At 52.5% G+C, this 13,675-nt stretch overlaps 1 protein-coding gene across 2 annotated transcripts in view; it reads right to left on the reverse strand.

The window, feature by feature from the left end:
* Positions 1-13,364, reverse strand: part of LOC137307022 (cyclic AMP-dependent transcription factor ATF-1-like) — a 32,808-nt gene extending 19,444 nt beyond the window's left edge. The window contains exons 1-4 of one of the 2 annotated variants that reach the window (XM_067976366.1): positions 13,206-13,364; positions 10,013-10,124; positions 4,068-4,182; positions 1,977-2,105 (exon numbers count right to left, since the gene is read on the reverse strand). In XM_067976366.1, coding sequence (XP_067832467.1) covers positions 1,977-2,105; positions 4,068-4,175 — 237 coding nt within the window. In that variant the 5' untranslated portion in view covers positions 4,176-4,182; positions 10,013-10,124; positions 13,206-13,364. The remainder of the gene's footprint in view (positions 1-1,976; positions 2,106-4,067; positions 4,183-10,012; positions 10,125-13,205) is intronic. The other variant, XM_067976365.1, reaches the window with a different exon arrangement.
* Positions 13,365-13,675: the final 311 nt, after the last annotated feature.

Below are 13,675 nucleotides of genomic sequence, written 5' to 3' on the forward strand. Positions count from 1 at the left end.
TCGGCTGTCTGTGAAAGGATCCCATGGCATTATTCAGAGGGGAGCGGGGGAGATCGCCCGGTGTCCTGACCAACATTTAAACCCACAACCAATACCAAGAACGGGTCATTTATCTCACTGCTGTTTGTGGGATCTTACTTTTGAAGTGTAGTCACATAACAACAGTGACTATACCTCAAAAGTATTTAATTGGTTGTAAAGCGCTTTGGGACGTCTGGAGAATGTGAAAGGTGTATAAATGAAATTTCTGGGCGATCACTCACTCAAACCTCCCTCAAACTCCTGCGCCTTCATTCTTGTTGCATCGAAGCTAAGATCTAGTCTTTCAGGACTGCACCCTTCAACAAACATCTCACTCCATGTGCACACAAGCACATACATGCTCAGAGACACACAAATGCACATCACATTATATCTGAGATAAGTGGAACCCACCGAAGGGGTTCAGAAAAAAAATGAAAATTCACCACTGCCCAGAAACTCAACAATTAGAAAATAACCACATCACCAGGTCAAGTCACAGCGTCTCCTGAATCCCTGGTACGTGTCTGTACAGGTCAATCAATGGTACAAATCACCTCAACACTCCAAGGATTCCCCCAGAAGTGCAACATAAAAAAGGCTTACTTCTACCTAGACACCAAGTCAGTCACTGTAACACTGCATGGGTTTGCTCCGTGGTTGTACCCCTATCACACAGAATCTACAGCACAGAGACAGGCCATTTGGCCCAACTGGTCCGTGCTGGCGTTTATGCTCTACACGAGCCTCCTCCCTCCCTACTTCATCTCACCCTATCAGCATATCCTTCTATTCCTTTCTCCCTCATGTGCTGATCTAGCTTCCCCTTAAATCCATCTCTATTTGATTTATTCGTGACGATTTTATATTTATGGCCCCTTGTTCTGGTCTCCCCAAGTGGAAAATCTTCTCTACGTCTACCCTATCGAACCCCTTTCATAATCGTAAAGACCTCTATCAGGTCACCCCTCAGCCTTCTCTTTTCTAGAGAAGAGCCCCAGCCTGTTCAGCCTTTCCTGATAGTTATAACCTCTCAGTTGTGGTATCATCCTTGTAGATATTGTTTGCACCTTCTCCGGTGCCTCGATATCCTTTTTGTAATAAGGAGACCAGAACTGTGCACAGTGCTCCAAGTGTGGTCTAACCAAGGTATATGGAGGCCAGAACTGTGCACAGTGCTCCAAGTGTGGTCTAACCAAGGTATATGGAGACCAGAACTGTGCACAGTGCTCCAAGTGGGGTCTAACCAAGGTATATGGAGACCAGAACTGTGCACAGTGCTCCAAGTGTGGTTTAACCAAGGTTCTTTTCAAGTTTAACTTCTTTGCTTTTTAATTCTATCCCTCTAGAAATGAACCCCAGTGCTTGCTTTGCCTTTTTTAAAAAAATGTCCTTATTAACCTGCGTTGTTACTTTTAGTGATTTGTGAATCTGTACCCCACGATCTCTTTGCTCCTCTACCCCATTTAGACTCTTAGTTTCCAAACAATACGCGGCCTTATTCTTCCCACCAAAATGCACCACCTCACACTTAGCTATACTGAAATTCATTTGCCAATTACACACCCATTCTGCAAGTTTATTAATGTCCCCTTGCATTTTGTCGCCGTCTTCCTCGGCATTAACCATAACAACCCCCCAAAGTTTGTTGCCGTCCGCAGATTTTGAAGTTCAGTATTTAATATTTTAGGTGCCTTGATGAGGTTAACCCTCATCGGCCGTCTGCCTCAGATGTAAACCATTCTGCCAACATCACGCCCATTTGATTCGAACACATGACTTGGTGCGTGACAACCCTTCACACCACTCACAAACGAACGGTACATTCTGTGCCGTGCTGTGAGCACTGTGCCTCACGGCCCCCCCCCCCCCCCCCACGGCAGCGGGGGCGGGGAGGACACTGGCAGAAAACCTCACATCATTATGCCCTAGAGAGATTGGCTGTAGGGGTTTACCTGGACAGTCTGAATGTGTGGGGCCTGGATGACCGATGACTGGGCCGTCTGGATGACTCCTTGAACGTGAACGGACTGCCCCCCGGGCAGCTGCAGTACCGTCACTGGAGCCGAACTGTCCATCGACACCTAGGTAAAAGGCGCACAAGGGTTAGAGGGCGTCTCAATGCTGGCACGAGACCCACGAGATCTGCGCTGTCTGTTTATCATCTCTCAGCTGGCCGAGTAAGAAGGGATAAATAAAACACCACGCCGCAGCTTCAGAGGTCAAACTTAAGCAGGACTCTGCACTCCAAGGTTCTGTGAGGGGAGACGGGGACTGGGAAGGTGCAGCCTATAATTTACAGGATCAAATAATGTCTCTGGAATTAAAAATAAGAAAAAAAAAAGGAACTGCGAGGTACAGTGGGTTAAACCTTGCACTTTGACCTCTGGGATCAAGGCTCAATCCCAGCATAGACTGATGGGGTGAAAGTTTGGGGCAGTCCTAATTCAGTTCCCCACGGTTCTACACCACAAAACTATCCCCCAACTTGGTAATTTAATTCAGAAAGGCCACTGGGTGGCTGGTGTGGAAACACGTTACACTGGTACAGTGGGGCTTAAGCGTGTTGTCGTACCAAAGCGAGGAGGAAGCTTTACTCTGCACCTGGCCATGACCTGGGGGTCGACACGGATACTGCTCGACGCTGACACGGGGTGCCTGAAGAGAAGAATCTCATTCCCACCTTGATGAGGACAGGTAGTAATCGCATTACTTGGGCAGATAAACCACAGGTAGGGAGTGATCACTTCCTTGCTTTTGTCGTGGGCGATACCTGCAGTAGCACGGAAATGAAACAGACCTGCATCGCCACAAACGTGCAAGCAGGCCGTGGTACGTCCCTCTGCCCCCAAACGTACCGAGGAACTGGCTGCTATTTTTTCATATTAAAAGTGGCTTCTAATACGTGACTGGTGCCCGAATAGGCCTTCAGCAGAAGGCCACCATAAATGAACACTTGCGGTGAATTTCCGAAGCACGGGGAGATTGTAACGCAGCAACACAGGGTGCCGCACGGTCGTGGGACACAGGTACAACCCCACTTGACCTGGGCCACGCTGCTCTTGGCAGCTGAATCTACATCTCAACAAACTGTCAATACTGTTGGACAGAAACCGCTGTATTCTTAACGCCCCAGCCAAAGGAGGGTCTCCACATGTGGAGTGCCTACAGTTCTGATGCCTATCTACATGTAAACAATTTTACAACACCAAGTTATAGTCCAGCAATTTTATTTTAAATTCACAAGCTTTCGGAGACTTCCTCCTTCCTCATTTACCTGAGGAAGGAGGAAGTCTCCGAAAGCTTGTGAATTTAAAATAAAATTGCTGGACTATAACTTGGTGTTGTAAAATTGTTTACAATTGTCAACCCCAGTCCATCACCGGCATCTCCACATCATATCTACATGTAAGCAAATGACTACACACATCTCAAGTGGGGGGGCTGGGGTGCGCGGAGAGGAGGTAGAAGGTGTTGCTGGACCGGGAGCCAACGTAGGCCAGCGAGCACAGGGGGGTGATGGGTGAACGGGACTTGGTGCGAGTTAGGATACGGGGCGGCAGAGTTTTGGAAGAGCTGGAGGGTTTATGGAGGGTGGAAGATGGGAGGCCGGCTAGGGGAGCATTGGAAAAGTCGAGTCTGGAGGCAACAAAGGCGTGGACGAGGGTTTCAGCAGCAGATGAGCTGAGGCGGGGGCAATGTTACTGAGATGGAAGCAGGCGGTCTTGGTGACGGAGCGGATGTGTGGTCAGAAGCTCAGCTCAGAGTCAAACAGGACGCCGAGGTTGCGAATGGTCTGGTTCAGCCCGAAACAGTAGCCGGGGAGCGGGATGGAGTCAGTGGCGGGGGAACGGAGCTCGTGGCGGGGGCCGAAGACGATGGCTTCGGTCTTCCCAATGTTTAATTGGGGAAAGTTGCAGCTCATCCAGGACTGGATGTGGGACAAGCAGCCTGACAACACAGAGGCAGCGGAGGGGTCAGCCAGCTAACGGCAGCACGGGGTCTAAATGTTTGACAGATGGTAAACGCTACGTGCCAATGTTTACCTGCTGTGCGAGCTGAGAGAGATGTATTGTCTGAGGCTGTAGGGCGACTTGCTGAGGTGTTCCTGAGTCTGTGTTGTTACTGCCATCGTGCTGCACCTCCTCCATCATGCGTTACCTGAAACACACACACTGCCAGTTTAAACACTAAACTCATAGCCCAGTACAGCCCCTGCTCTTCTTCCAGTTGTACCAGGGGATAATTAATGCCCACCTGAACAGGCAGAGACTCGGTTTAACAACTTGCACGAAACAAAGCATCTCCGACAATGCAGCACTCCCTCGCTCCGGCACCCGGATCACACATTCAAATCCTGGTGCTGGGCTCAAACTCGCAACCTTCTGACCCAGAGTGGAGAGCCCTGCCAACCGAGCCAAGCTGGCAGAGCGGGGAGGAAACAGCCGTCGGGATGATGTTACAACGGTCGGACAGGCGGAGCGCACGGCTTGCTAACCTGGCAATCAACTGACTGTGGAAGGGACCAGAGACATAGCGACAGGGAGAGGAATGATGGTTAGCTTGTCTCACCATCGCTGACGCTCAAACGTTCCCAACAGCGCGCGTGGATTTCACGCATAAAACAAGCCGCAGACCCACAGAACTGGCCCCACTGTAGCTTTCCTTATTTTAAACAGCGGGTCAGACTGCATTCTGTTCCTGCAGATGGGAAGGCGAGCTGCAAATTGCCGCGGATACGGTGACTCAAAGCCTCGACAGGAGACATTTTGACCAAGGGATAAAAATTAAAATTCCATCGTATTTGGATCACCCTCCGCTATCACAGTCTGGAGTCACTCGCTGGCGAGACGTGGAACCGTACACCCTGAGAGTTTGGGGCTTTCCCTAGAGGACGGAAGGTTTTTTTAAAAGCAAACCTAAATAACCAAGATACGTTTATTGCAATTAAAATCTCACCTCGAGATTGGTTAAACTTAACATACACTGCATAGCAAGGATTAAAGTTTTTGCACAATATTGAAGCAGGAGGCAGCTAATGTCGACATTTAACACGCAGGAGTCAGGTGCAGACAATGACCAGAGCTGCACACCACCCAGAAAATACAGACCTAACACAATGCGGCCTCCTTTAGAGACTCGAAACAGGAAACTGCTCATTAATACTCTGTTCGACAGCTGCATTAGAGGGCAATACCTGTCTTATTCACTTACACCACGGATATACAAGGGGCATTTCCTGAAATACGACAAACCTATTTATTCATCGGTTAAGATCCAAACTGACACCATCACTCGTACCGCTGTAGAAAGATCTGTTCCTCATGTATTCAACTGCTCGTTGCAACTGCAAACCTGCTGGACTCCACAGTCATTAACTCCGAAACTACCCGCCCCTCAATTCCAATGAGCCACCAAGAAATGGCCCAAAGTTCCCCAAAGGGAAAGAGGAGAAAACCAGAGGGTCAGTCATCCCTGATCATCAATTCCTTTCCAGAAGGTTTGCCACTACAACAAAACATGATCGCAATATGAGATGTTAGACCCTCTCAGGTGGGCAGGGAAGATCCATTGGCACTATTCGAGAAAGAGCAGGGAGTTCTCCCTGTGTCCTGGCTAACATTCTCCTTCACCAACATCATTAAAATACAGGATGTGGAGATGCCGGTGATGGACTGGGTTGACAATTGTAAACAATTTTACAACACCAAGTTATAGTCCAACAAATTTGTGGAATTTTAAATTTGTGGAATAAGCTTGTGGAATTAAAAATAAATTTGTTGGACTATAACTTGGTGTTGTAAAATTGTTTACAATTAAAATACAGATTAAACAAGTCACCGATCTCAGTGCTGTTTGTGGGAGCAGATTGGCAGTCGCGTTTGTATATCAAACAACAATGACAACACTTTGTTCAATAATTGATGGGCTGTGAAGCACTTGGGAGGCCTGGAGGACATGAATGCAATTCTTTCTCTCCAAAGTACTCCTGGTCACTGACCAGTGCCCTTCCTGAAAAGGTGCTCGGTTTGTGGGTGTCAGAGATGAGAATCGGGCCGGGTTCAACTATTTCACAGTTCAATAGCCTGCCTGCACTACTGTAACACGGCACGATAAACTTTCACAACCAAACACACAGGAAAAGAACGAGCCCCTTCCCGGCCACCCTGCAGCCTAGCGCACCAAAGACTGGGACACCGTAAATCGAGAATCTCTCCTTTCAGTCTCGCGTATGAAGTCACCTCCTCGCTCGGAACGCCATGTCCGCCGAGCACACTGGAGATTTATGGATGGCCGGGAGCAGCGTGACAGCAGCTTTCAAACAGAAAGCAAAGCCTGTCTCACCCCAAGTGTTCTGCAGCTTCCTGGCGACCGGTTTCTAATAAGGAAGCACGAGTCCCCTTCTGTAAGCCTGAACAAACACGCCTGCATTCCTCAGCTTCCACCCAGAGGAGAGCTGGTGTGAACAGCGCATAAGAGGCCTCTCTTCTATCTGCACATACGTTGCTACTCAGGCAAACTCAACCTGACCTTCAGCAAAGTTGAACAATGGTCTCCCCAACCAAGAATTCCGCTTAAAATATAACCTAATAAACTCTAACTTTTGGAGTTCACCAGACTAAAGTACAGTACACTTATAAGTGCCTTATATACCTTAGTTTGCCTGCATGTCCCAGTAAATAAGTGTACACACACACACACACACACACACACACACACGTACGTCAGGAGTGTGATGGACAAGAAGCTTGACACCATCCAGGACAAAGCAGCCCGCTTGACTGCACCCCATCCACCACCCTAAACATTCACTCCCTTCACCACCGGCGCACTCTGGCTGCAGTGTGTACCATCCACAGGATGCACTGCAGCAACTCGCCAAGGCTTCTTCGACAGCACCTCCCAAACCCGCGACCTCTACCACCTAGAAGGACAAGGGCAGCAGGCACATGGGAACAACACCACCTGCACGTTCCCCTCCAAGTCACACACCATCCCGACTTGGAAATATATCACCGTTCCTTCATCGTCGCTGGGTCAAAATCCTGGAACTCCCTTCCTAACAGCACTGTGGGAGAACCTTCACCACACGGACTGCAGCGGTTCAAGAAGGCGGCTCACCACCACCTTCTCAAGGGGCAATTAGGGATGGGCAATAAATGCCGGCCTCGCCAGCGACACCCACATCCCATGAACGAATAAAAAAAAAAGTACTCTTCACGTACTGAGAATCACTTTTAGCCATCTGGGAGAAAGGGGAAGAACGGGAAGAAAGGAGTTCAATCTTTTTCTTAAACTCTTCAGGGACGTTGGAGAATGATGCAGGGAACATTAGGAACACTCACAATTAGAAAACTTAAGCGTGAATTACAGTACGTGAGTGTCACAATCATGGTTATTTGGAAACCTAAGGTTAAGGTCAATATTCTGTCGCATTTAAACCCTTTCCCTTTAGAGATAAGCAAGTCAAACGTACGAACCGAAATCCTGTTTAACATCATTCCTCAGTTGCATTCGCAGCCTGAACAACGACAGCTGGCACTTCTAGAGTGCCGTTAACACTAAGAAAACATCCCGGTGGGCTTCACAGGAGCGTAATCAGACAAAACTCGGAGCAAGTCTTAGGCTGGATTGAAGCCACCTTCACCAACCCACTGTTTGCGAAGGAACCCACTCCGTCACTGATATTACTGGACCAGCCTGGGGGTGTGGGTGTATCGGACCATTTGCTGCACTGAAATGAGCTCCTCAGCACTGTACCCCACAGCTCACCTCCGGCCCCTTTATTTTTATTTCAGATTTCCAGCGTTTGCACTTTGAACAGAATATAACTCGCCTTATACTTCCCTTCCCCTTTAAGGGAACGTGTGACTAAACTGCAAGTCTAACAACTCAGCTTAACGTTACCACAAGAGAAAGCAATTCACAACTGGAACTCGCACAGCTCCTAACCACTGCCGCCGGGAATGGTCAGCACAGCGTCACTCATACTGAAGCTAGTCGACAAGGTCAGCGCAGACCTTTCACAGCTGGGTACCAGGCTACTGTCTCACGCCTGCCTGAAGCACAGTTTCGAAGCAATCGATACAATAGCACGGCGCTAAACGAGTTGGGACTTTCTAATGCTCTCCTAAATCAGGTGTCGAATTGGTGACAGAGTAAACCAGACGGGTCTCACAGCAGCATTAATTACTGTAGCCCGGCAGCAAGATGCAAGCTGCACCCACTCTGCACAGCGCAAACAACTGGTCTTTTCTGCTTGTGCTCCTGCAGGATTTCAAACTGAAACGTACATCAGCAAGTCAGGAAAGAGAAGGCAAGAGCTTAGTGCAGAACTACACCGTGCAGCTGAGGCAGCTCCAATTCTTCAGCTGGCTGTACTCAGCACTGGGCATGGATTACGGCACTGCATGTCAGTATAACCAGGACATTCCACCCCAAAACAAGAGACAGGCAAGGCAGTTAATCAATCCAGTGCTCGAGTACTGACTGCGATGAGACCTCAGTGTGGTGAGAGAGGTGGTGAGCGGAAATATCAACACACTATGGAAAAGCAAACAGCAATTTCTTACCCTGTGACTAGGGGAATGACAGACAGGCGAACGACGAGATAAAACCAAACAGTTGGAGGGGGAGAGGGGCATCAAAAGGAGACCAAGAGTCAGAAAATCAGAGGGCACCCCTGGGACGCAGGGCTGAAGGAGGTGGCAGACGTGGGGCAAGGGAGTAGAACGATCTCAGCCTTGAATGTACTCAATGACTGATCATCCACAGCCCTCTGGGGTAGAGAATCCCAAAGATTCACAACCCTGAGTGAAGAAATTCCTCCTCATCTCAGTCTTAAACGGCCGACCCCTTATCCTGAGACTATGCCCCCTAGTTCTAGACTCTCCAGCCAGGGGAAACAGCCTCTCAGCATCTACCCTGTCAAGCTCCCTTAGAATCTTATATGTTTCAATACGATCACCTCTCATTCTTCTAAACTCCAGAGTATAGGCCCATTGCAGATGTACTGCAGTAGAGGAAACATCTGGATGGGCAGGGGGGTACACGTGCTTTATTGATCTGTAGTATGTCTAACATACATGTGGAAACCAGTGTTTAAGGGTCTCCAAGCCACATTATTCAGAAATCCCCACAGGTGGAGTACATCTCTCACCGTAGGGACAACACTCTGCTTACCCGAGTCCAGAGAGTGCAAGCCTAAGTTGACAACAGCAAAGAGTTAGGGGCCCATGGGTGTGGTGGAGTCTATCCCGCTTAAACCAGCACAGAGCACTGCAAGCTTCCCGCCGCTCGTCTGGCCAGCACCACCCTACTCACGAGGGCATTCGGAGCCGAGCGGGACCAGCTCCAGCTCCAGCTCCCAAACAAATGCTGGAGGGGTTTCGAAACGCTGGACATTGAGCCGGAAGTGAAGAAATTTGGGGGCGGTGAGAGGAATCCGAAAAACACTAGGGCTGTACGAGCAGGGAGCTGAGACAATTAGCAAGAACACTGCTTCAGGAAGAAAATTCCAGAGTGGGGGGGGGGGGGGGGGGGGGGGGGGTGGGGGGGGGGGGGTGGAAGTCAAGATCAGAGGGGATGGGGAAGTAAGCAGCGATTCAGTCAGAGTACGGAGGGCACAGCTGGGACTTGGACAAGAAAAGATTTCCCAGATCGAGAGGAGCAAGCACTCGAAGACGCGGATGATGAAACCGACCCAGTGGAGCTGGTGAGGATTGGGGGGGGGCGGGCGTCTGGGACACTGCCTGGGAGCCCCACCAAGGCTGCAGGATCTGGATTGTGGAGCTGGGGGAGGAGAGCGTCTGAGAAAACAAACCGTTAAGACTCCAGCAGTGGGAGGTTGGGGAAGTCGGTGGGCAACGTTCAGAGGGGGAAGAACGTGACAGACTGGACGCCGGATCAACGCGAGGGTGATGCAGTCAGAGCCAGGAGCATGCAGACGCTGGGGAATGACGACATTGAGCTGTGGGACGTTTCGACTCACCCAGGGCTTGGAAGCGAGACAGGCAGTCGGTTAGCACGGCAAAGGCCCTGGAATCAAAAGTGTCAGCAGATGGACATAGAGTACGGCGCGCAGCAAGCCTGGCTACAGCTGCCTGCACAAAAACACAACACAAATACGCTCACCACCCTGCGTTACACTTCAGTCAGAAACAGACCCGTAAAAGAATGTCTCGGGGCTGGGAAAGCAGCACACAAAAGAAAACAGCCAGAACGGTAAGGGTAAAGTTAATGATCCCACGCCAATGGCAAGCCTCGTAGGTTGGAGATCAGGCTACAATAAAGTTAACTAGGCACATCAAAACCTTCTGGGCAATGGTCAACACAGAGGGATTAAATGGTATTTAAACACAGTACGAATCACAGGAAAACATGACAATCATGAATATGGTGTATCCAGGCAAGCAAGGCTTCAAGAGCAGAACAGAGAGAATTCAGGGGAATGATCTCCGCAGATCCATTACTGCAAACCTGGTATCTTCACCCAGGCACCCACTGTACCCACACAACCCACTGTACCCACTCCATAACACAGGACCCACACAACCCACTGTACCCACTCCATAACACAGCACCCACACAACCACTGTACCCACTCCATAACACAGCACCCACACAACCCACTGTACCCACTCCATAACACAGCACCCACACAACCCACTGTACCCACTCCATAACACAGCACCCACCACAACCCACTGTACCCACTCCATAACACAGCACCCACACAACCCATTGTACCCACTCCATAACACAGCACCCACACAACCCACTGTACCCACTCCATAACACAGCACCCACACAACCCACTGTACCACTCCATAACACAGCACCCACACAACCCACTGTACCCACTCCATAACACAGCACCCACACAACCCACTGTACCCACTCCATAACACAGGACCCACACAACCCACTGTACCCACTCCATAACACAGGACCCACACAACCCACTGTACCCACTCCATAACACAGCACCCACACAACCCACTGTACCCACTCCATAACACAGCACCCACACAACCCACTGTACCCACTCCATAACACAGGACCCACACAACCCACTGTACCCACTCCATAACACAGCACCCACACAACCCACTCCATAACACAGCACCCACACAACCCACTGTACCCACTCCATAACACAGGACCCACACAACCCACTGTACCACTCCATAACACAGCACCCACACAACCCACTGTACCCACTCCATAACACAGCACCCACACAACCCACTGTACCACACTCCATAACACAGGACCCACACAACCCACTGTACCACTCCATAACACAGCACCCACACACCCACGTACCCACTCCATAACACAGCACCCACACAACCCACTGTACCCGCTCCATAACAGCACCCACACAACCCACTGTACCCACTCCATAACACAGCACCCACACAACCCACTGTACCCGCTCCATAACAGCACCCACACAACCCACTGTACCCACTCCATAACACAGCACCCACACAACCCACTGTACCCACTCCATAACAGCACCCACACAACCCACTGTACCCACTCCATAACACAGCACCCACACAACCACTGTACCCGCTCATAACACAGCACCCATACAACCCACTGTACCCACTCCGTAACACAGCACCCACACAACCCACTGTACCCACTCCATAACACAGCACCCACACAACCCACTGTACCCACTCCATAACACAGGACCCACACACACTCCTCACCCACATAACCCACTGTACCTCACCCACATTTCACCCAGCACCTTTAACCTACCCCTCACTCTCTCCACCCTCAACCACCCACTCACCCCCCCCCCTGCTCCCCACACACTCTCTCCCCCAAACTGCCACTACCGTCATTGTCTCCACCTGCCCCACGCCCTCCCCCCCCCACACTCCCCCTGCCCCACGCTCCTCCACACACTGCCCCTGCCTCCCTCCCCACACTGCCCCACGCCCTCCCCCCCACCCTCCTCCACACCCTCCCCCCCACCCTCCTCCACACACTGCCCCACGCCCTCCCCCCCCACCCTCCTCCACACCCTCCCCCCACCCTCCTCCACACACTGCCCCCGCCTCCCTCCCACGCCCTCCCCCACACACTCCCCCTGCCCCCACGCCCTCCCCCCCACCCTCCTCCACACACTGCCCCCACGCCCTCCCCCCCACACTCCCCCTCCCCACCACCCTCCTCCACACACTCCCCCTGCTCCCTCCCCGCCCCTGCTCCCCCCCCCACCACCCTCCCCACACACTCCCCCTGCCCACGCCCTCCCCCCCACACTCCCCCTGCCTCCCCCCCCCACACTCCCCCTGCTCCCCCCCCACCACCCCCCTGCCTCCCCCCCCCACACTCCCCTGCTCCCCCCCCCCACCACCCCCCTGCTCCCCCCCCCACCACCCCCCTGCTCCCCCCCCCCACCACCCCCCTGCTCCCCCCCCACCACCCCCCTGCTCCCTCCCCGCCCCCTGCTCCCCCCCCCACCACCCTCCTCCACACACTCCCCCTGCCCACGCCCTCCCCCCCACACTCCCCCTGCTCCACGCCCTCCCCCCCACACTCCCCCTGCTCCCTCCCCACACACCGCCCCTTCCTCCCTCCCCCCCACCCACCCTCCTCCACACACTGCCCCTCCCCTCCTCCACACACTGCCCCTCCCCCCCTCCACACACTCCCCCTGCCCCACGCCCTCCCCCCACACTCCCCCTGCTCCACGCCCTCCCCCCCACACTCCCCCTGCTCCCTCCCCCACACACCGCCCCTTCCTCCCTCCCCCCCACCCACCCCTCCTCCACACACTGCCCCTCCCCTCCTCCACACACTGCCCCTCCCCCCCTCCACACACTCCCCCTGCCCCCCTCCACACACTGCCCCTCCCCTCCTCCACACACTGCCCTCCCCCATCCTCCACACACTGCCCCTCCCCCCCTCCACACACTGCCCCTCCCCCCCTCCACACACTCCCCCTGCCCCCCTCCACACACTCCCCCTCCCTCTCTCTCCCCTCCCCCTCCTTCCTCCCCCCTCTCACTTTCACTCCCTCCCTTCCTCCCCCACACACTCTTCCTCCCCCACACACTCTCTCTCCGAAGCCTGCGGCCTACCTCCCATCTCTCTCTCCCTCCCTCCCCGAAAGAAAATACCATCTGTTTCTATATATATATAAATAAATAATTTACCTCCGATCACCGGCGGCCGCTCAATTCATTCGGTAGCTCCCCCTCTTACCCCAAGCCGAGGGCCTGGGCCTAGGCCTGCACCATCCGGCCGCCGCCGCCGAGAGTGAGCGAGCGAGAGAGAGAGAGAGGCCCGGCTCCCCGGTCCCGCCCGCCCCCCTCACTCTCACTCACTCACTCCTCCCTCACTCACTCACTCTCACTCACTCACTCCCTCCCTCCCTCCGGCGAACAAAAAGAAAAAAAAACCCCGCGAGCGCCAAAATTTTTTTTAAAAATTCAAAAATAAACCCCCGCAACGGCTTTTTTTCCCCCCTCCTCTGACGTAATCGCGGCCCCCCTCGTCCCACGTGACCGGCCGCCGAATTCCCCCCCTCCTCCTCCTCCTCCCACATCGGGCGAATCCGCCCAGGAAATAGTCCCCGATTAGAATCGAGCTTTTTAAAAATATATAAAACCTACTTATCGTCGTT

Source organism: Heptranchias perlo, chromosome X (assembly GCF_035084215.1).
Source record: "Heptranchias perlo isolate sHepPer1 chromosome X, sHepPer1.hap1, whole genome shotgun sequence".
Lineage (NCBI taxonomy): Eukaryota > Metazoa > Chordata > Chondrichthyes > Hexanchiformes > Hexanchidae > Heptranchias > Heptranchias perlo.